We start from the raw sequence: 22,217 nt of genomic DNA, 5'->3' as shown, positions 1-22,217 counted from the left end.
AAATTTTCAGAGCCCAGCCGGAGGGAACTGGGTCCTCCACAAAGGCCGGGGTCTAGGTGGCCAAAACACTGATACACTAAGAACCAAGACAAGGACAGTGATGTCTCGCCTTGCCTGTGTCAGGCCACATGTGAGGTGCTGTACCCAGGGCCAGAGCTTCTGAATGACAGGCGTGTGTGGTCAGGGGGAGGTGTTCCAAGGGAACAGCCAAGTTGACGACAGACTGGAGGCTATGTCTGTGGTTTGGAGCCCAGGCAAGTGTGCCCTGGGGGCGCAGAGGCACTCTGCCTGGCTTTGAAGTGCTGTCTCTGGACCCGGATCCTGAGCAGGCAGAAGAAACCCAGTCCCTGAGCAGGGCTGGGGCATCTCAGAAGGCGGGGGGCAGGGGCAGCCCTGGGTACCTTGAGCTGATGATGATTTTGTCCTCCTGGCCTCTGCACAGTCGCTGAGTGGCTAGTGGGCATGCGCCGGGCCCACGCCATCGTCCTGGGACACTGCTTTTTCGCTATGGGGGTCATATTCCTGACGGGACTTGCCTACAGCCTTCCCCACTGGCGGCTGCTGTTTCTGGTGAGTGGGGCACCTGTGTTCCCCCTCATCTCTTATATCTGGTGAGCAAACGAATACAGGGCATGCACAGGGATGGGTCTGCTGGGCTGGAGATTGAGGGGTGTGGAGGGTCCTTGAAGGGCTGGAATGGGTGGGATTTTCCCTGGGAGAAAGTGTATGGGGAGCCAAGGACAGAGCCTCTGGAACCCCAGCATTAACCCCATCAGAGGAGATCCTCAAAGAGATGTCAGAGAGGTGGGCAGAAAACCAGAAGGAAAGGTGTTGAAAGGCAAGAGTTCAAGGACAAGGGAATGGTCAGGGTTGAAGGCAAGAAAGGTGAGGCTGGAGAAGGGTCTGTTGGCCTTAGTGACCTCGACGTGGCTTCCGCGGAGTGGCAGGAGGTTGAGGAGCGAGGAGGAACTGAAAAATATATCCATCCAGGAGGTGACACTTTCCCAGTGTTGGACTGAGGCAGGCAGGGGGAAAGTGAGGACGTCTGTGGGCAGCTAAGGCAGAGTCAGGGAAGGGTCTCTGATGTTTTTAATGGTAGGGGAGTCACAGACCTGAAAGACGGAAGCTATGAAGGGACAACTGATGGAGCAAACTTGGAGGAGTAATGAGGAGGGACTGGGCACAAGAGCAAGATGGCACCTCTTACTATGGGCAGGTGGCAAAAGGAGAGGAACGGGGCTTCCCTGGTGGCGCAGTGGTTGAGAGTCCGCCTGCCGATGCAGGGGACACGGGTTCGTGCCCCGGTCCGGGAGGATCCCACATGCCGTGGAGCGGCTGGGCCCGTGAGCCGTGGCCGCTGAGCCTGCGCGTCCGGAGCCTGTGCTCCGCAACGGGAGAGGCCGCAACAGTGAGAGGCCCGCGTACCGCAAAAGAAAAAGGAGAGGAACAGAAGAGAAGGCAGATGGGGAGGTGAGAGGGAGCAAGCTGAAATCACCTTGTTAAGGGTTAGGCAGTTCTGGGTGAAGAACTGATCATACTGAATCTTGACATGGTCACATGTTATCTTGACAAGATGGGCGTGAGTCTCATGTCCCAGAGGCTGGAGGGAGGGGTGAGGGAAGAGGCTTCAGAGGGTCAGAATAACTTGCCCAAGGTCACACAGCTAAAAAGTGGGAGACCTGGGATTTGACTCAGCCTCTCTGGCTCCAAAGCCCCTGCATTTTAACCACTGCACCGTACACAGTATGGATTGTAAGAATTGGGGTTACCAGTTAAAAGTGAGGGCACATAGGTGGCTTGGAGACCTTCCAAATTGTGCAGAAGCTGGAGACCAGCTTTAACAGTCGTTGAGATACCCCTAATGAGTGTGAGGACCTGGACCCAGTTGATGCCAGGTAGCATGGCATGTAGCTGGGAAAGAGGGTTGCATGACTTGATCTATTTTTTTTTTTTTTGGTGAGGGGGGAGGTATAGTTGTTTTACAATGTTGTGTTAGTTTCTACTGTACAGCAAAGTGAAGTATTATTTTATACATATTCGTGTATCTATGTCAGTCCCAATCTCCCAATTCATCCCACCACCACCCCCTCATGACTTGATCTTAAAACATTTTTTAAAATGTTATTAATGCAATTGATGCATATGGTTAAAAATTAAGTAGTATCAAAAGGTTTGTGATGGAAAACAAGTCAACAATTTCAGCTCCCCTCAGCCCTCAGATCCTTTCCCAGAAGCCATCACACTGATCTCCCTTAGGGCTTTCTTCCAGCCGATGTCTACATAGTTCTACATTCTATGAGTAGACAGCTTATTGAATGGGGCACCATTTTTCTTCAACCACTACCTGCAGACATGTCCTGTCAGCTGTCCCTCGCCTGACACTTGACAATATCTTGGGCAGGTTGTGTCTCTTTCCCATCATTCTTGGTTGTAAGAAAAAGTCTCATTTTGATCATTAAGCTTCACTGGCGGTCATTAAAAAATCCAGTCATGTCCCATTTAAAACTTGGTCTTATATCCAGTTCACACCTTCTCCCTGGTGGCTAGGTAGCTCAACCTAGTCTGTTCTGACCTTTGCTTTCCTCCTCTGTCTCCCTGCTCTGATATTCCAGGTTCCCAGCATCAGAGAAAAATGACAAAAGATGTGTCATCAAATGTCAGTGTCCTCCGTAGGGCAGATGTTCAAATGCCCCAGGAGCCCATCTGTGGGTCTTCAGAGTGTTGGCATTTCCAAATGCTCCAGGCACTGTCGTTGTGACTTCCTCCAGCTCCTGTCCCTAGCAGTTCACCCCATAGCCTCTTTCTGCAGAGGTCTTCTCGCCCTAGCACACGGGGTGCCTTCAAGACATCAGGGTCCACTTGGCTAAAAACTCATTGGCCCCCACCCCGCAGGCTGCCACTGTGGGCTGCTCACACCAACCTCCTGCCTGACCATACCCAGAGGGAGAAGGGACCCCAGTCTCTGGGTTTGTGTAAGTCCTCCAAATTCAGGAGACACACAAGGACTCCACCAGAAACTCTTCTGTCTAGAGTACAGGTACCAGGGCAAGCCCACAAGTTTCTGAATCAGCAAGCCCCAGCCAGAGAATGGAAGGACAGACTCCCTTTCTCTAAGGCAGTGCCCTTCACCAGGCTTGACCTGGTGAGCAACGTAGGGAGGGGAAGAGATTCAAGACCCTCTCACTTCCATGAACAGGAAATTTCCAGCCTTTCTAGGTGGCCAAGGGAGCTGGCTGCTGGGCTGTTCTGTGTTATTATTATTTCTTTAATAAGTCCTGTCCTGAATGTGGTAAAACCTCTCTTTAGAAGGTGAGGTTATCAGCCATTCTTACTAGCTTTGGGACTTAGCTGAAATTCCAGGCAAAAAAGGCCCTCGTTTTTTTCGTGATAGCATTTGGATTTTTTTTAAATTTTATTTATTTTTTGGCTGTGTTGGGTCTTCGTTGCTGCGCGCGGGCTTTCTCTAGTTGCGGCGAGCGGGGGCTACTCTTCGTTGCGGTGCGCGGGCTTCTCATTGAGGTGGCTTCTCTTGTTGCAGAGCACGGGCTGTACACGCACAGGCTTCAGTAGTTGTGGCACGTGGGCTCAGTAGTTGTGGCTCTCGGGCTCCAGAGCGCAGGCGCAGTAGTTGTAGCGCACAGGCTTAGCTGCTCCGCAGCATGTGGGATCTTCCTGGACCAGGGCTCGAACCCGTGTGCCCTGCATTGGCAGGCGGATTCTTAACCACTGAGCTACCAGGGAAACCCTGGAATTTGTTTTATGAAAATAAAACTGCGAAACATTCTCAAACGGTTTGTTTTTTTTTTTGGCCACGCCGTGCATGGCATGTGGACTCTTAATTTCCCAAGCAGGGATCAAACCCGTGGCCCCTGCATTGGAAATGCAGTGTCTTAACCACTGGACTGCCAGGGAAGTCCTCAAGTGGTTTTGAGGATACAAGTTAGAGTTTTCTTTTTTCTCTCCTGTCCCCTACATTATCTGTGTCCTCTGGGGTCCATTTTTTTTTGACTTATTTGGGGCCCTTTTTAATTGGAGAGGTTTTGTTTACTATTTGGTGACCTTGGATCATCCTTTCTTTTTTCTTTTTTTTTTTTTTACGGTACGCGGGCCTCTTACTGTTGTGGCCTCTTCCATTGCGGAGCACAGGCTCCAGACGTGCAGGCTCAGTGGCCATGGCTCACGGGCCCAGCCGCTCCGCGGCATGTGGGATCTTCCCGGACCGTGGCACGAACCCGTGTCCCCTGCATCGGCAGGCGGACTCTCAACCACTGCGCCGCCAGGGAAGCCCCCATCCTTTCTTATTTAAGAGTAAGTCACTAAGAAGCTAATGGGGGAAACTGCGCAGGAGCTCGTTGACTGGTAATCCTTTAGGGCAATAGATTGCAAATTGATTGGAGCATCAGAATCACCTGGGGACTTGTTAAAACATTGAGGATAGGGCCCGGCTCCCAGAGTTTCTGGCTCAGTAGGACTGGGATGGGGCCTGAAGACCTGCATTTCCAGCAAGTTCCCAGATGATGCTGATGTGGTTGATCCACTGATCACACTTTGAGAACCACTACTACTGGATGATCAAATGTCAGGTACCTTTTCCCTGAGGGATCCCAAAGCCAGTGAGTTGCCCGGCTCAGGCTGCTCTGCTCCCCAGTGGGGCTGGAGGCTGGTACCCTTGTTATCATCATGGGACTTCTGCTCAGTTCCCCTATTTACCCTCAGCCTTGTCCTTGCTATTGATGCCTCTCTTCTTCCTCAGCCTTGATGCCAAAAACTCGGCCTCTGTGCACCAGTGCCAAATTGAATTTCAGAGACAGAGTTTTGTTTGTCTGGTTGGTTTTGTTTTTTGGCTGCATTTGGGTCTTCATTGCTGCATGTAGGCTTTCTCTAGTTGCGGCGAGCGGGGGCTACTCTTTGTTGCGGTGCGTGGGCTTCTCATTGCGGTGGCTTCTCTTGTTGCAGAGCACAGGCTCTAGGGCGGGCCTCAGTAGTTGCAGCACACGGACTCAGTAGTTGTGGCACGCAGGCCCTAGAAAGCGTGGACTTCAGTAGCTGTGGCGCACAGGCTCTAGAGCACAGGCTCAGTAGTTGTGGTGCACAGGCTTCGTTGCTCCGCGGCATGTGGGATCTTCCTGGACCAGGGCTCGAACCTGTGTCCCCTGCATTGGTAGGCAGATTCTTAACCACTGTGCCACCAGGGAAGACCCTTGGTGACTTTCTTGAGGACAGTTTTGCAGCCTTAGAGTGGAGAAGGATAACAGGGTGACTGGTTGCTGGCCCCTGGGTCTGGGGGGAATAGGGGCAGGGGCAGGTAGAGGGGATGACGTTGTCTCTAGAGTGCTGGGTGTGTGTGTACAGTGACCAGCCAGAGTCCAGGCTGGGGCGGGAGGAGGGACAGTTGCAAGAACACAGCAGGGGCTGATGGCATAGTTTTGTCAAGAGTGCCTTATCAGGTTCATACTAGCTCTGACTCTGTGACCTTGGGCAAGCCCTTACTCCCTGAGGCTGAGAATAAAATGGGAATAATCATACTAGGTCGGGGCTTGGAGGGGGGATTAACAAACTGATAAGATAAGGGCACTTAAGTGCTTTAAATGTTAATCTGTGTGGATTCTTCAACCTGGTAGCATCGGGAAGAACCAGGGGCCTTTTGAGGTCAAAGGCAATGGGAGATGTGGCGGGGAGGAGATGGGCCAGAGTGGAGACCACTCACCGAGGCAGGGGCTGGGCCCTGGGGTCAAACCTGGGGCCCTGCCCCCATACTCTCCAGGCTATTAGGAGATGGAGAGGAAACAGGAGAATTCCCCAACTACAAGAACGAGGCTCTAATAGCGGGTGTAGACGGGGAGGACAGTATGCCTGGCAGGTGGGGACAACCCCCAAGATAGAAAACAGCTCTTAGAGGTGGCTCTGAGGAAAGGAAGCTGTAGTGCAGAGGCAGCCAGTGGGCAGGGTGTCACTGAGCAGCAGTGGGTACTGTGTATGGCTTGGGCAGGGGACGGGCTGACTGCCAGGGGTGGGCGAGGGAGGCCAAAGTTGATGGTCGCCTTCAGGGCCTCCAACATCTGAGTCACCTCATGCTGGAGCAGGATGGCCACCGCTGAGCCTGAGATGGTGCCACCTTGGATCTGCGGGGCATCTTGGAGTGATGGGTAAGAGAGGGGCGGGCCATGCAGGATTCTCCCAGAGTCCCCACGGTGGCTGATGATGAAAGGGAAGCTGAAAGAGGCCAAGCAGGTGCTGTGCTATGCAGCTGGTGTGAACAAGACCATTCCTGTAAGTCTGCTGGATAAGGTAAGAAGCTTCAGGCCTAGAGTGGGACCAGGGCAGGGGGCTATGCAAGGGCCTCTTCCTTCCTCATCCTTTCAGGTAGGACCTCGGCCCAAAGGGTGTCCCCAGCCCACTGCTTGAGGAGCATGGTGACAGCAAAATCAAGCCCTGCCAGGGGAAAGACAGAGGCCAGGCAGGCCCTGTGGGGGGCAGGGGGGCCTCGTGAGTCCTGTTGGGAGAAGGAGCAAGCTGGGGTCTCGGCCCTGCCTCTGGCTGGTCCTGCTTGTCCTGTAGCTGCAGCTGCCTGGAGAGAAGGTGACTACGGCCTCTATCCCGGACTTCTATAGCAACAGGCACCTCCGCAAGGTGACCTTGGTGATGTGCAGCATGTGGTGAGTACCCAGCAGGGACTGCAAACGGCCTTGCAGGCCAGGGGTACAGGGAGACGATGGGCGTGGGCAGGCTGCAGGGGGAGCATGGCCTGAGGACCCTGGTGCAGCCTGCAGAGCCCAGATCGCTGTACTCATTTCTCTCCTCCATTGCCACCCTGCTGCGCTCTCCTCTGCCTCTGTCTTTATTCCTGGCCCCGGCTTTCTGTGTGTGTCTTTTTCTCTAAGTGTCTCTCTTCTGGCAGTGAATTCCAGGCTTGCTATCGGTTGCAACTATTATATGCTGAGCCTCAGGATGAAGGAATTGGGAGTGAACATCCACTTCACACAAGTGATTCCTGGCATGATGGAGGTGCCCGCCCGGCTGTGCTGCATCTTTCTCCTTGAGCAGTTGAAGAGGAAGCGAAGCCTGATTTTGACTTTCTTCCAAGGTGCCCTCATGTGCTTCCTTAGCCTTCTGCTCCCCTCAGGTACAGCTTCCCCTAACCTCCCACTTCACCTCCCTGATGCCACCCCCGGCCTTCCGGCTTCCTCAAACCCCTCCCTCCTGCCTCCTGCCCCTATCCAGCCAACAAAACACCTTGGCAGTTAGCCTCATGCATCCAGACCCCACCTGCCCTACAGAGGCCCCTGCACGTCCTGAGCAGGGGCCATTCTCTAGAGCACTGCCCTCTCGGAGGGGAGGGGGTATCCCAAACAGGGCACTTGCAGCTCCCAGAGGCCTGGGAAGGGAGGACGTGCTGTCCAGAGGAATCGTCCTTGTGCAGGAGAGTGGGCAGCCTCCTTCTGCCTGATTCCAACTCCTGTCAATAATTAAATGTGAACAGGTGCAGCAAAAGTAGTCCTTCAACTGCTACCCCTGCCCTGTCTCATCTGTAGTCTCACCAGGAAAAAATCACTTGCCCACTGAAGATTGAGCGTAACATTGGGCCAAACTCTCAGGAACAATTCTTGCATGGAGGCCACTCCTTTCCAGGGCGGGCACAGTGCCCTGCGCCCTGTCAACTCAGAACTAGGGAAGGAAATGGGAGGGTGGGCTGGCAATATTTTCAGAATTTCAAAGAACCTTAAGACAATGCATATGCTCCAGGTCACAAGGCTAGAAGAGTGTGGCGGGGCTGAGGATGTGGACATCAAGATGTCAGTGTTGGGGGCTTCCCTGGTGGCGCAGTGGTTGAGAGTCCGCCTTCCGACGCACGGGACACGGGTTCGTGCCCCGGTCTGGGAAGATCCCACATGCCGCGGAGCGGCTGGGCCCATGAGCCATGGCCGCTGAGCCTGCGCGTCCGGAGCCTGTGCTCCGCAACGGGAGAGGCCACAGCACTGAGAGGCCCGCATACCGCAAAAAAAAAAAAAAAAGAAAAAGATGTCAGTGTTGGGAATATCCTGCCGGCCCAGTGGTTAGGACTCCGAGCTTCCACTGCAGGGGGCCCCAGGTTCAATCCCTGGTCAGGGCGCTAATCCTAATCCCGCAAGCCACGTGGCATGGCCAGGAAAAAAAGATGTCAGTGTTCATTCACCTGATCAGAATTGCTGACCGCAAGAGCCCCCTCAGCCGCTGGGGCCGGGATGGCGGAGCCTGGATGCAGGGTCCACCTCAAGGGGCTCCCTCACTTTCCCTGGGGTCTGGAATTTTGTGGGTCTTGACCTGGACTCTTCCTCTCCCAGATGTTGGCAGTGTTGACAGGCTAAAACAAGATGGGGGAAACAAAGCCATTGTTCAATTTCTATTGTTTGGTGGTTTTTTTAAAAAGTGGGTCTATAATGAGTCAAGCAGAAATGTCTGAAACTCTCACATGTGTGAGACAAACTAGGAGGAAAATCCCCAATATATAAAATTAGATCTCCGGTTTCATCCCAGAGCCAAGTAAAGCCAGACCCAAAGTGGGGAGTGGGGAGGCCTGGGGCAGGGTCCAGCAGAGGCTGATGGGGAAGGAGCTGAAACTCCTGGCTCCAGGTCAGTGAGCAGGGCGTCCAGCTCCCAGCTTCCCCAGGCCTGAGGAAGGGCGTTTCCCAGGCTCTTTTCTTCCTCCTCCAATGTACATGTCTGGAGTTGGGCATCCCGGAACGTCTAGCTGTTCAGGCCCCAGGGACCAGGCTTGCAGAGGATGAAGGGGAAGTGGGGAGAGCCCTGAGCAGGGAGCCCGGCACACAAGGCGCAGGCCAGGGGCTGAGTGGATGCTTCAGGAGGAGGTGGCCGTGGGGTGGGTGAAGCTGGGTGAACATGTGGAATACAGGGAGGCAGAGGTGCAACAGCTGAGTCCACACAGTAGATGGTGGCCTGAGAGGCCACAGACGTCCCACTCCACTGACCAACTCTCCCGCTGCAGATGTATTAATTCCCGGCCTGGCTGGGCCTCTAGCAGACTGACCCTCCTCTGAGTCTGCTGGCCAGCTGACCAGGTGGTCTGGGTAGACCTTCAGATGCCTTCTAAGAGGGATTGAGGGAGGGCCGGTGGGCAGGCCCCCCAACCTGCCCCGAGGGAAGGATGGCCACATTGTCTGGCCACAGAGTTGAAATCCCTCTTGGTCTTGATAATCGTGCTCGGAGAGTTCAGCCTGGCCGCCACGGTCACCGCGTTCTACATCTACACTTCTGAGCTCCTCCCCACTGTCCTCAGGTAGGGGGCCTGGTGGGTGATGGCCATGGGGGCATGGGGAGTGTGGGGTGATAGCAAAATGGATAACAGCAGCTGAGATTGGGCAATCACCTGCTGAGAGGCACCCTGCTAAGCAATTTACATGGGTGACTCCATCTAACCCTCACCAAAAAAAATCCCCCTAACACCATCATTAACCCTATTTCAGACAGGAAATCAGAGAGATAAGGGCACTGGCTCAAGGTCAAACATAGCAGGTAACAGAAGTGGGATTTGGACTAGGCAGTCTGACTCCAGTCCCTGACTTGCACTGACTGCCTGAAATGTGACTGGGCCGCTCTGAGGTTCAGGCCCTTCTCCACGGGGGCCCTTGGTGGTGGCTGCAGTATCCTCCTCCCCACCCTCCCCCGCATACCCACGCTGTGGTGTGTGGTCTTACTTCTCCCACTCCTGGACCCATGAAGAAACTACTACCTACCTTGCAACGGTAAAGAACTAAATTCTCCAAGGTTGCACAGTGAGTTGGGACAGGGTGGAGATGAGGGTGTGGGGTTTTCCCTAAAACCTTTTTCCACCCTACCCAGTCTCTGGGCCCAAGAAGCCCCCAAATGAACTTTCACCTCCCCTTCCAGGGCGACAGGCCTGGGGCTACTGTCTCTGGTCTGGGCGGCTGGAGGTATCTCATCCTTGATAGTCGTCAACCAGAACATCGCCATCCTACCCGTCTTTCTCTGCTGCATCTCAGCCTTCGTGGCTTTGTTCTTCTGTGTCAAGCTGCCAGAAACGCAAGATCAGCCCATCCCTGACAGCCTGGAGCACCTTCCGCCAGAGAGAAGGTAGGTGTGTGAGGCATCTGGGCTCTGGTCAGAACAGGGCCTCGTTCTCAAGCACTGTCCATCCCAGCCCCTTTGCCAGAAGGGCCTATGATACAAGGGCTACTCTATGTCCACAGCAGACTCCCTAGCTCTACTGGATGCTGCCACGTACCTCTGTCCAGCTCAGCCTCTGCCAGCTCCCATCCTGCCTGGCTCTCCTGACCTAGCCTGGGCCACGTCTTCTTCTTTCCTCATCCCCTGGTGCCTGTCTGGACTGGGGTGATGCCCTTCGAAATACTCAGGGCTCCCTCTCCTCCCAGGGCACAGGGGACTGGCTTGGAACCAGCTTTCTGAGTACCTCTCCATTCCTTTCTGAACTCCCAGGTGCTCACAAAGGACCCGGTCTTGATTTACGACTCTGGCCTCTTGGCCCCAGTAGCCCAGGACCCCATGTGGGAAATGCGCTCCACCCAACTGCTTCATGGGCACTTCTGGTCTCTGGTCTCCTAGTGCCACTGGAGAAGGCTTGTCGTGATTGGTAGCACCATCCCTTCTGGGATTTGGGCCAGCAAAGCCCAGAACTCTCTTCCTGGACCTGAGCAACAGGGAGGAGCAGAGGCTGCTTCATGTCCTACAGTGCCCTCTGCTAATAGCACAGGGGCCTTTGGCCTTCCTCAGTCCTCCTCCCCACCACCCCCTCCTCCTTGCCTCCTTTTTCAAACTCTCATTGATACCACCTCTGCTAGGCATTGTACCAGGGCTGGTAAGAAGTCCCCAGGCTTAAGCAAGCCATAGTTTATAGGGAGACAGATACGCAAACAGTTATCACCAATGGACTCTGACAGAGGGATGTACAGGACGTATAGGGACCCCAGGAGGGAGGAACTTTAGTATGGGGAGTTGGGGCAGGTTTCCCAGAGAAAGTGATATTTGAGTAGGGCTTTGAAGGATGAATAGGCGTTTGCCCCATTGTAGAGAGTGGGAGTGCCATGCAGCAGAGTGACAGCATAGTAGGTAAGAACACAGGCTCTGGAGCCAAAGGGTCTGGATTTCTATCTCTGCTAAAACTTCCTAGTATGTGCACAGGGAAGTTACCTAATACTGCTGAGACTCAGTTTCTACATTTGCGAAATGGGATGATAACATAGTAATAATAATAGCTAAGCTGTATGGAGCATTACCATGTGTCAGGTCCTGTTCTAGATACATACCTTTTCACATTTCATCCTAACAACCACCACATACACTAGTGACAGGTAGGTCCTGTCACTATCCCTCATTTTACAGGTGAGGAAACTGAGGCACAGAGAGGTAAAGACATGGAGCTGAGCCTTCCTATCTCATAGGGATTTGGGAAGGTTACACCCATATAAAGTGGTTGGAGGAATTTCCTGGCGGTTCAGTGGTTAGGACTTTGCACTCTCAATGCAGAGGGCCTGGGATTCGATCCCTGGTCAGGGAACTAAAATCCCACAAGCCACATGGTGCGGCCAAAAATAACTAACTAACTAATTAATTAATTAAAAAATAATAAAGTGGTTGGCACAGTGGCTCGAGGCAAGTACTCAGTAAATGCTCGTGATGAAGATGGTGGACAGCGTCCCAAAGATGCAGAAGAGTGAAGGGTCTGACTAGGGTTGGGAGATGGAACAGGTCTGCTCCTGGAGGTGAGGGTCCCTCCCGGGCTCGTGGCGAAGCTTGGCTGGGGACCTGCCAAGGCGTGGGAAAGACCCACCTCTCAGGAGTGCAGAGCCAGGCCTGGCCGGTGCTGCTTTTCTCAGCTCCCAAAAGGATGCAGCTCATGAGTTTTTCTCCAATGGTTTCTTCAGGACCTTGAGCGAGGACATGTCGAGCGAGGACATGTTATGTGACGATGTGACAGAGGAAGTGGCCAAGAACACCATTTTCAACGCCACGATGACAAATGTGGACCAAGACAGTCTCTCCAACCTGTCTTTGCAATCTGGAGAAGGGGAAATAGACAAACAGGAGGACTGAGGGCCAGGCCCCCAGATGATCTCGGGCTGGAGTTGAGTGGCCGGATCTGGGGCTGTGGATCTCAGACCATGGTTTCCGGTCCCAGTCCAGCTTGGTGGGGGCAGGGTCAGTCCTGCCCCGAGGCCAGCCCTGGAGATCCAAAAATGGCCCCTTCTCGGGGAGCTAGGGTGTGATTCCTTCCAATAAAGGTACCATGTTGGACTTGAGACGACTAGGTCAAAATTGGCTGTGTCTGGAGGACCCAGAAGCCCAAGCCAGGAGGAGAGTAGTTCAGACAGGCTCTTCAGAGTCCTTAATGTCTTAGCTGACCTCTGAGGACGAGGAGTTGTCTGATTGGGGGGTGTGGGTGGGCCGTGTCTGTGAGGGCCGGGAGTGGGCAAGGGCGCCACTCGCCTCCACGCTGCCCACATCTTTTTAGCCCAGGCGTCCGCTAGTGTGGGTGGTGTTCCCACTCAGGTGCAGGCTGAGGACAGGTTCCACAGCCCCGCTGTGTGTGTGTTCACCTGCCAAGGCAGGGGTGGAATGTAAAGGAATAATGAGAAATTCTCCCTTTTGTGCCATGGCACAAGGGCTTTCTCACTCCTTCTGCTGCTCCCAGATAAGCACGGCCTTGGGGATTACCTATCTCAGTCTCATCCTCAGGGAGTGGGGAGCAGGGTGTCTCCCCTGATGATTCCATCCTGGCTGACCTCTGACCTCCACCACCCTGAGGATAAGCCCTCAAGCCCCAGCTCACGGTCCTGACTGCCCTGAGGGTGAGTCTGCATTCCCAGCCAGCATGGGGGCCCCCCCGAGGCAGGATCCAGGACTCCTCAACCACTGGTCAGACCTGGAAATCTTTGGGTCAGGCCCTGGGCTCCACCTCCTATCTCCCTGAGAGGAGAGTCCCTGAGGGTAGGGGCGGGCTCTTCTCTCCCTGCTCAGTTTATTTGGAAGATCATTATTAGCTTGCAGGGAGGTGCTAACCGCTGGAGCTGCTGCGGGGAGGAGAGAAAAGAATGTCCGCCTTCATGGAGCCCGGGGTCTCCCGGGCAGAATTGGAGAGCAGGACAGCAGGGCGCAGCTTCTGGTACCCTGGCCCAAGCACACTGCTTTGGGCGTGTGCTCCCAAGCTTCAGGACAGCAACAAGCTGGTGCCAGGCCTTCCTCTTAAAATATCATTTTCTTTTTTTTTAAATTGACGTACAGTTGATTAACAATGTTATGCTAATTTCTGCTGTACAGCAAAGTGACTCAGTTATACACATTCTTTTTTTTTTTTTTCTGTTTTTTTTGGCCACGCTGCCTGGCATGCGGGATCTTAGTTCCCCCAATCAGGGATCAAACCTGGCCCCCCTTCAGGGAAGCATTGCGTCTTAACCACTGGACCGCCAGGGAAGTCCTTACACTCTTTTTTTTTAATATTCTTTTCCATTATGGTTTGTCCCAGGAGATTGGATATAGTTCCCTGTGCTATACAGTAGGACCTTGTTTATCCATTCTAAATGTATTAAAATATCATTTTCTGATTTCTCTGTTCTTTACCCAGTTTCCCAGGATTGCCTTCAAAGAGGGGTTTGAAGGGCCCAGAAAAAGAGGTCTCGAAAAGTCTCTGCTCACAGGACGACAGGATACTTTAAAGACCTCCCTTGCTCTTTCTGTGGGAGGCCTGTCTATGAGCTCTGGTGGCCAACATGTTAGCTATGTTTAAACACCTCATCTCACATTGCTTTGCTGGAAGGATTCAGCCAGTACTGCAGGAACAGTAGGAGGAGATGGGTCAGGGCAGAAAACTGATGGGGCAGCATGGCCACAAGAGGTGACTGTCGGTAAGACCTAGCACACCCCTACTCGACTTAGATATTCCTTAGGTGGCCAGGATTTGTCAGTCAGTTCCAGATAGGACCTAGTTTGCTTATCTGATCAATGGCTAATATTACCTAGAGTTTGGCATTGTATACTTTAACAGACCATAGGCTAGTCACTAGCCAGATACGGCTGTTGAGGACTTGAAATGTGGGTAGTCGGAGTTGAGATGTGTTGTGAGTGTAAAAAACACACTGGAGGGCTTCCCTGGTGGCGCAGTGGTTGAGAGTCTGCCTGCCGATGCAGGGGACACGGGTTCGTGCCCCGGTCCGGGAAGATCCCACGTGCCGCAGAGCGGCTGGGCCCATGAGCCATGGCCGCTGAGCCTGCGCGTCCGGAGCCTGTGCTCCGCAACGGGAGAGGCCACAACAGTGAGAGGCCCGCGTACCGCCAAAAAAAAAAAAAAAACACACACTGGATTTCAAAGACTTAGTACAAAACAAAACCAAACCTAAAAAATATGTCACCAGTATTTTTTATATTATGTGTAAAAATGATAACATTTTGGATATATTGAGTTAATATTAAAATTAATTTTACCTATTTTTTAAAACTTTTTTTTAACGTGACTGGCAGAAAACATAAAACTACACACGTGACTTCCATTTCCATAAATCTATCAGCCCCTTGGATTCCCTGTTTTGTGAAGTACTTCGTCAAGTTTCTTGGCCATTTTTTTTTTCTGGCCACGCCGCACGGCATGTGGGATCCTAGTTCCCCGACCAGGGATCAAACCTGTGCCCCCTGCGCCCCCTGCATTGAAAGTGCAGAGTCTCAACCACTGGACTGCCAGGGAAGTCCCTCTTGGCCATTTTTGCTTTTTTCTTTCTTTCTTTTCTATATTTATTTATTTATTTAGGCTGCGCTGGGACTTAGTTTCGGCACGCAGGATCTTTGTTGTGGCATGTGGGATCTTTTATTTTCCTTTTTTAATTTATTTACTTATTATTTATTTATTTTTGGCTGCGTTGGGTCTTCATTGCTGCACGCAGTCTTTCTCTAGTTGCGGTGAGCAGGGGCTACTCTTCGTTGCGGTGCGTGGACTTCTCTTGTTGCAGAGCACGGGCTCTAGGCGCTTGGGCTTCAGTAGTTGTGACTCACGGGCTCTAGACCACAGGCTCAGTAGTTGTGGCGCACAGGCTTAGTTGCTCCGCGGCATGTGGGATCTTCCCGGACCTGGGCTCGAACCCGTGTCCCCTTCATTGACAGGCGGATTCTTAACCACTGCGCCACCGGAGAAGTCCCGGGATCTTTTTTTCTTTGTTTTTAGTCGTGGCATGTGGGCTTCTTAGTTGCGGCATGCATGAGCGGGCCCCCTGCATTCGGAGCGCAGAGTCTTACCCACTGGACCACCAGAGAAGTCCCTCTTGTCCATCTTTGTCTGGGGTTGTCTGCTCTTGTTCTTACAGACTTGCAGGGGTACTTTATAGGTTCTTGACGAGTCTGTTGTCAGTTATGTGGTTGCAAATAGCTTCTACCTCTTTGATTTGCCATTTCACTCTATCTAAAAATTTTTTTACAGTTTCATATTTTAAAAACTATGGATGCCGAATTTTTCCACGATTCCTTGTTGGAAAGATGGTCTTTTCCCCACTGTTCTCAGTGCCATCATAAATCAAGGGATTGTGTATGTGGATTTGATCCTGGGTTCTCTTTCTTGTTTCATTGGCCTGTTTGTCTTCTTGTGACAATGATCTTGGGTACTGTGGTGCATTGAAGTCTTGATGTCCAAAGGAGCAAGTTCTCCCACATTGTTTTTCTTTAAGAGGGTCTTGGGGGACCTCCCTGGCGGTCCAGTAGTTAAGACTCTGGGCTTCCAATGCAGGGGGCGTGGGTTCGATCCCTGGTCGGAAAACTAAGATCCCACATGCCACACAGCACAGCCAAAAAAAAAAAGGTCTTGGCTTCTCTTGGCCCTTTGTGTTTCCATATAAATCTTAGAGTCTGGTCATTAAGTTCCACAACAAAAATGAAAAACACCTGTTGGGGTTCTCACTGGGATTATGGTGAATCCATAGAACAATTTACAATGTTGAGTCTTCCCATCCAAGAACATGCTAGATCTTCTCTCCACTTATTTAGGTCTTCCTTCGAGTCCTTTGGTAAAGTTTTAGTTTATAGTGTTATGGTTTTCTCCATACGGGGTCTTGTATTCTTTCTTTACTCCTGGGTACCTGATATTTTTTAAGCTATTTTAAAAGCTATCTTTTGGTTTTGTTTTTTAATTTCATTTTCCATTAGCTGCTGGTATATAAAGATGCAATTGACCTTTGTATATTGATTTTACATCCACAGCCTTGTTAAATAGATTATCTCTTCGTTTCCAATGTTTATGTCTTATATTTCTTTTTCTTGCCTTACTGGACTAGTTAGTTCCTCCAGTACATTGTGGTAAAGAAGTAGTATGAACTGGCATCCTTGTCTAACTCCTCATTTTAGAGAAAGCAAACCTTTCAACATTAAGTGTGATGTTTGTTGTAAATTTGTTGTAGATAGCCTTAATCAGATTAAGGAAGTGCCTTACTATTTCTGTTTTTCTAAGAGGTTTTTTTTTTTTTCTCCTTTGGATCTTAGTTGTGCACAGGCTTCAGTAGTTGTGGCACGTGGGCTCCAGAGCACAAGCACAGTAGCTGTGGCACACAGGCTTAGTTGCTCCATGGCATGTGAGATCTTCCCAGACCAGGGCTCGAACCCGTGTCCCCTGCATTGGCAGGCGGATTCTTAACCACTGCGTCACCAGGGAAGCCCCTTCTGTGACATTTTAAAAATCATACTTTCAAGGGGTCAGGATGTTTCTGGTTTACAATTCTCTGATCAGGATGGTCCACGGCTCAGGGGCCTGTGAGTTCATCTTGCCCTGGAGAAACAACCTGATTTCATACATTAATGGTGATGTCTACAACAGCAGTTTTAGTACATGGATGATGCTATCATGTTATCAACAACAGCAGTTTGCCTCTGGTTGATTAGTGTTGCCTCATCAGATGCCTCTGGTTGATGAGCGTTCAATTAGCACAGGATTAAGGTCAGAGGAGACAAGAAAGGGGCTGAGGTCAGAGAGGACAAGAAAAGGAATAAAGTTTTGGATAGAGAGAGATTAATCATAAACCTGGCGAGGGAACTTGGTTTTAGGGAGCTCAGCTTCACTACAATGTGAACGATTCTCGCAAAAAGTATGTTGAGTAAAATAAACCAGTCACGAGAGGCCACCTGTTGCATAATTCCATTTAATTTAAATGCAGAATAGGCAAAGCCATAGAGACAGAAGGCAGATGAGTGGTTGCCAGGGTTTGGGGAGAATGGGAAAGAGTGAACAATGGGATTTCTTTTGGGGGTCATGAAAATGTCCTAAAACTGGCTGTGACAGTTGTTGCACAATTCTGTGAATACACTCAAAACCATTGATCGCGTGCTGTATTCTGAATAGGTTAATTGTGTGGTGTGTGACTTATATATCAATAAGGATGTTAGTTTTTTTTGTTTTTGGTTTTTTGTGTGGTACGCGGGCCTCTCACTGTTGTGGCCTCCCCCGTTGCGGAGCACAGGCTCCGGACGCGCAGGCTCAGCGGCCATGGCTCACGGGCCTAGCCGCTCCGCGGCATGTGGGATCTTCCTGGACCGGGGCACGAACCTGTGTCCCCTGCATCGGCAGGCGGACTCCCAACCACTGTGCCACCAGGGAAGCCCGGGACGTTAGTTTTTAAAAAGAGAGATGAGCAGAAGGCAGAGCGGTGAATGAGCAGAGAGCGAGGTGCTCTCCTGCACTGCGAGGGTAGAAGGGCACATCATGCAGCTTTTCTGGAGTGGAGTTTGGCAAGATGTGCACATAGTTAGACTCTATATACCTGTGGACACAGGAATCCTCCAAGATTTACCCAAAGGAGAAGATAATTATCCAAATACGAAAATCTGTGTGCACAAGGATGTTCATTGCAGCTTTGTTACATTAAAAATACAAAACTTTTGAAAACAAACTTTAAGTCATTGCTAAGAGACACTACTGTTCATATTAAATAATTAATACAATTTGTGATAAAGCTCTATATTTACGGACATGAAAAGCTGTCCGTGACATAATGTTTAGGGAAGTAAGCAGTTTATGGAACTTCAGTGGTTATGTAAAATTCAGGCATTTCTTTATACATAGAAGGAAGTTCATCAAAATGCCGAGTAATTTCTATAGCCCCTGAATTAATGGGGTATATTAGTTTTCTAGGGCTGCTGAAAACAGTACCACCAATTGGGTGGTTTAAAATGGAAATTTACTTTTTCACAGTTCTCTAGGCTACAATCCAAAAATCAAGATTACTGTAGGGTCAATATTCCCTCCGGAGAGTCTAAGGAAGAATCCTTTCATGCCTCTTCTAGCTTCTGGTAGTTGTCCTAAGTCCTTGGGTGTGTATCTGTATATATGACTAAATTTCTCTTTTCCTATAGGGATACCAGTCATTGGATTAGGGCCCACCCAGTACGAAGTCATTTAAATTTGATTACATCTGCAAAGACCTTATTTCCAAATAAGGTCACATTCACAGGTACTGGGACTTAACTTGAACATTCTGGAGACACACAGTTCTACCCACTGCATGGGGTTAGTTCATTTCTTTTCACTCTTTAATGAAAGCGTTCAAGAATATGCATTTATCTCTGAGTATGTGTGTCCCAAAAGTTCTGATAGGGATGTTTTCATTTTCCTGCTTTCTAAATAGCGTGTTGTATTTTGACTCTTTGACCCACTAATTACTTAAGAGAATGAGTTAAAAGTCCTAAGCAGCTTGAGATCCATCCCATTATTGCTACTATGTTTGCTTGTTTTCTTTTTCCTTATTCTTTTAGTCTGAAAGTTAAAAGTTCAACAATACAGAGTGAATTAAAATGCAAAAGTCACCCCCTAACCACCAGTTTCTAAATCCCACTCCAACAGATAATTGTTAGTAACTGGGAGTATATTTTCCAGACCCTCCTTTCACATATACAGAACTACAGGATTTAGTTATCTGCTTTAAACACTCATGGAGTAAAGGAAATTCAGACCCCAAGGGACGAATGCAGTAAAACCAGAAAATTGCAAGATATCCACACCAACAGTTAATTTTCCTAAATCAAATTTGCTTCTGAAGTGAGTACAAACACAGAAACAGCGGGCCTACGCATACTTTGGTGAAAATAAGAACTTTTCTCCTCAGAGCTCTTTGGAATCTGCTGAAACATCAAAGTCCATCAAAGTTTTCTCTAGACATAAACACAAAATCAGCTTTTAAAAATCTTAATCCCAGCTGCATGAGTTACTTATTTAACTGGAGGCAGGACACCCTTCACCCTCAGACTTGGATAAACAAAACTGTATGACGTTTGCTCTGCTAAGGGCTATAGTTCCAAACATTTATTTTCAATCATAACAGCTTCCATTGGGAGACTGGGATTGACATATATACACTTATATGTATAAAATGGATAACTAATAAGAACCTGCTGTATAAAAAAATAAATAAAATTCAAAAAATCATAACAGCTTCCCACTGATCTTACAAAAAATTTGTACTACCTTTGAGATAGAACAGAGAGAAGAATTATTTAATTTCTGACATATCTCAAGATGACATCTTCTAAAAAATTTCAGACAGATATAATAAATTAGTAAACCTGAATTATAATTGATTTGCCTTTTTTTTTTTGGCCACGTCATCTTAGTTCCCCGCACTGAGGCCACGGCATTGAAAGCGCCAAGTCTTAACCACTGGACCGCCAGGGAAGTCCCTGATTTGTCTATTTCATTTCCCAATTTCTGATTACATTTGATTGATTCAGCGATTTTATCTTTGTCCTAGAAGTGGAAGGGATAGGAATTAAAGCTACCAGTACAATCCTAACTTTTCACTCTTAAAACTACTCATTTAGAAGGAGATATATCAGCCTGAACAGTTTCAGTAGCATCAGTAGTAATGAACACAGCTTTAGGTGGGTTGGATAAAAACTAGTCAGCTATTTTTACACAAACAGGATAAAATATATTGGAATTTAAAAACAGTGCATCTTTATCCAGAAAGCATATTTCTTCAGGATTTTTCTCACAGAAAAAGGTTAGGGCTCCCCTGGTGGCGCAGTGGTTGGGAGTCCGCCTGCCGATGCAGGGAACATGCCCCGGTCCGGGAAGATCCCACATGCCGCGGAGCGGCTGGGCCCGTGAGCCATGGCCGCTGAGCCTGCGCATCCGGAGCCTGTGCTCCGCAACGGGAGAGGCCACAACAGTGAGAGGCCCTCGTACCGCAAAAAAAAAAAAAAAGGTTAACTTTGAGAAAAATCCATGTTGTGGATGCAGACTTCAAAGAATGAAGAGATAGTTTGCTGTTGTTTCATTGGCGACCAGAGTATAGGAACTGAATTTATGTTTGTCTCCATTTTCCTATTTTACAATGAGTTCTCATTATTATATTTACTAAATGAATTTTTTTTCTTTCTCTGAAAAGTTTATATCTAGTGCTTACCCTCAGATAGATTAGTTTTCACTGACTTCTGTGTTATGATGTAGTATATTCAGTTGACAAACACCTAGCTTCAAAGAAAACTCAATTCAATCTGTACGTCTTTGGAGAAATGTCTATTTAGGTCTTCCGCCCTTTTTTTTTTTTTTTTTTTTTTTGCGGTACGCGGGTCTCTCACTGTTGTGGCCCCTCCCGTTGCAGAGCACAGGCTCCCGACACGCAGGCTCAGCGGTCGTGACTCACGGGCCCAGCCGCGCCGCTCCGCAGCATGTGGGATCCTTCCGGACCGGGGCACGAACCCGCGTCCCCTGCATCGGCAGGCGGACTCTCAACCACTGCGCCACCAAGGAAGCCCAAACCCACAGTCTTTTAATTAGAATCACTCAGGTGGTGTCTGGACTAACTGAGGCTCAGGTTCTTTGTGTCTCAACTCAGAAAGAATTCGGTGAGAGACAAAGTGATAGGTAATATTTAGAGAGAAACACGTTCCACAGACAGAGAGTGGGCCATCTCAGAAGGCAAGAGCGACCTCGAAATATGGTGTGGTTAGTTTTTTTGGGCTGGGTAATTTCATAGGCTAATGAGTGGGAGGATTATTCCAACTAATTTGGGGCAGGGGTGGAGATTTCCAGGAATTGGGCCACCGCCCACTTTTTTGGTCTCTGATAGTTGGCCTCAGAACTGTCATGGCGCTGGATGGTGTGTCACTTACCTTATGCTAATATATTACAATGAGCATATGATGAGGCTCAAGGTCCACTGGAAGTCGAATATTCTGCCATCTTGGACCTAGTTGGTTCTAACCAGTTTTCGTCATATCCTATGGCTGTGTCATGCTTTTAAAGGCCGTGCCCTGCCCCCTTCCCTCCTGTTTCATAACCACTGGACTGCCAGGGAATTCCCTGCCCTGCTGCTCTCAAGAGAAGAGCGTGCTGGTAGGACACTGCTGGTCCCAGGAAAGGAAAGATGAGAGACACATGGAGCAGAGCCCCTCTAACTGAACCGAGCCTAGATCAGCTGACCTGCTGACATCTGAGAGACAAGAAAAGATGATTGTTTTAAGTCATCAAGTTTGGGGGTGTTTTGTTATGCATCAGCGGTTATCCAACCAGGTCACCTAAGCCAGGAACCTGAGCATTACCTTTGCTGCTCCCTGTCGCAATCCACGATGTTCCCAGAGCTTCCTAAGTATCTCTGGAATCCATCTAGTCTCCATCCTCAGCACCTCTTGAGGTGTTAGCCCTAGCTCAGGCCTCCTGCAGCTACATTCTAACTCATTTTTCCTTCCTCCCCTTTGCCCCCATTCTCCACACACAGCATCTTGAGTGACCTTCCTTATACGCCAATCTGATCACGTGACTCCTGTGGGTTTGCCTCGCCCTCAGGCTGTGGTGTCCTTAGGGCCTGATATGGGAAGGAACCTTGCTAGGCACTGTGGACAACCTGGTCATGGTGAAGAGACACCTCCAGGGCAGTTTCTGCTTTGTTCCTAAATCCCTGGTGCAGGGAGCCAGGTTCAAGGTTGGGGCTGATAAGCAAAAGGCCAGCCTCAGTCCACGGCAGCATTTCCCAAGGGTTCCCTGAAACCCCTCTACTACTGGCTGGGCCTTTTCAGGGCGTCAACAGGGAAGACAGTATGAGACGCGTTGATAACTTGGAATTAAGATTTCCATCCTTATTCCTTGCTAAAGGATCAGATCGTGGGTGTACAGTCTCCTTAAGCAGGCAAATGGGCTCTCAGACCTCTAGTCTTCTTTGTGGCCACAGTGCAAGTGCTATTACATCAAGAGAAAGGATGAGTCACCAGTCACCAGCATGGGGTAG

The 22,217-nt window shown here is 49.9% G+C and overlaps 1 protein-coding gene across 1 annotated transcript in view; it reads left to right on the top strand.

Annotated features, from left to right (window-relative positions):
• SLC22A14 (solute carrier family 22 member 14) overlaps positions 1-12,066 on the top strand; it is a gene marked incomplete at its 3' end in the record, with an annotated part of 28,361 nt that extends 16,295 nt beyond the window's left edge. Inside the window, exons 5-11 of the mRNA XM_082848392.1 lie at positions 443-611; positions 6,171-6,288; positions 6,559-6,656; positions 6,909-7,123; positions 9,166-9,274; positions 9,886-10,089; positions 11,898-12,066. Of these exons, the coding sequence (XP_082704518.1) occupies positions 443-611; positions 6,171-6,288; positions 6,559-6,656; positions 6,909-7,123; positions 9,166-9,274; positions 9,886-10,089; positions 11,898-12,066 (1,082 nt within the window). The remainder of the gene's footprint in view (positions 1-442; positions 612-6,170; positions 6,289-6,558; positions 6,657-6,908; positions 7,124-9,165; positions 9,275-9,885; positions 10,090-11,897) is intronic.
• Positions 12,067-22,217: the final 10,151 nt, after the last annotated feature.

The sequence above is a fragment of the Leucopleurus acutus genome (assembly GCF_964270905.1).
Source record: "Leucopleurus acutus genome assembly, chromosome: 10".
NCBI classification, from domain to species: Eukaryota; Metazoa; Chordata; class Mammalia; order Artiodactyla; family Delphinidae; genus Leucopleurus; species Leucopleurus acutus.
This window is presented reverse-complemented; position numbering and strand designations above follow the sequence as displayed.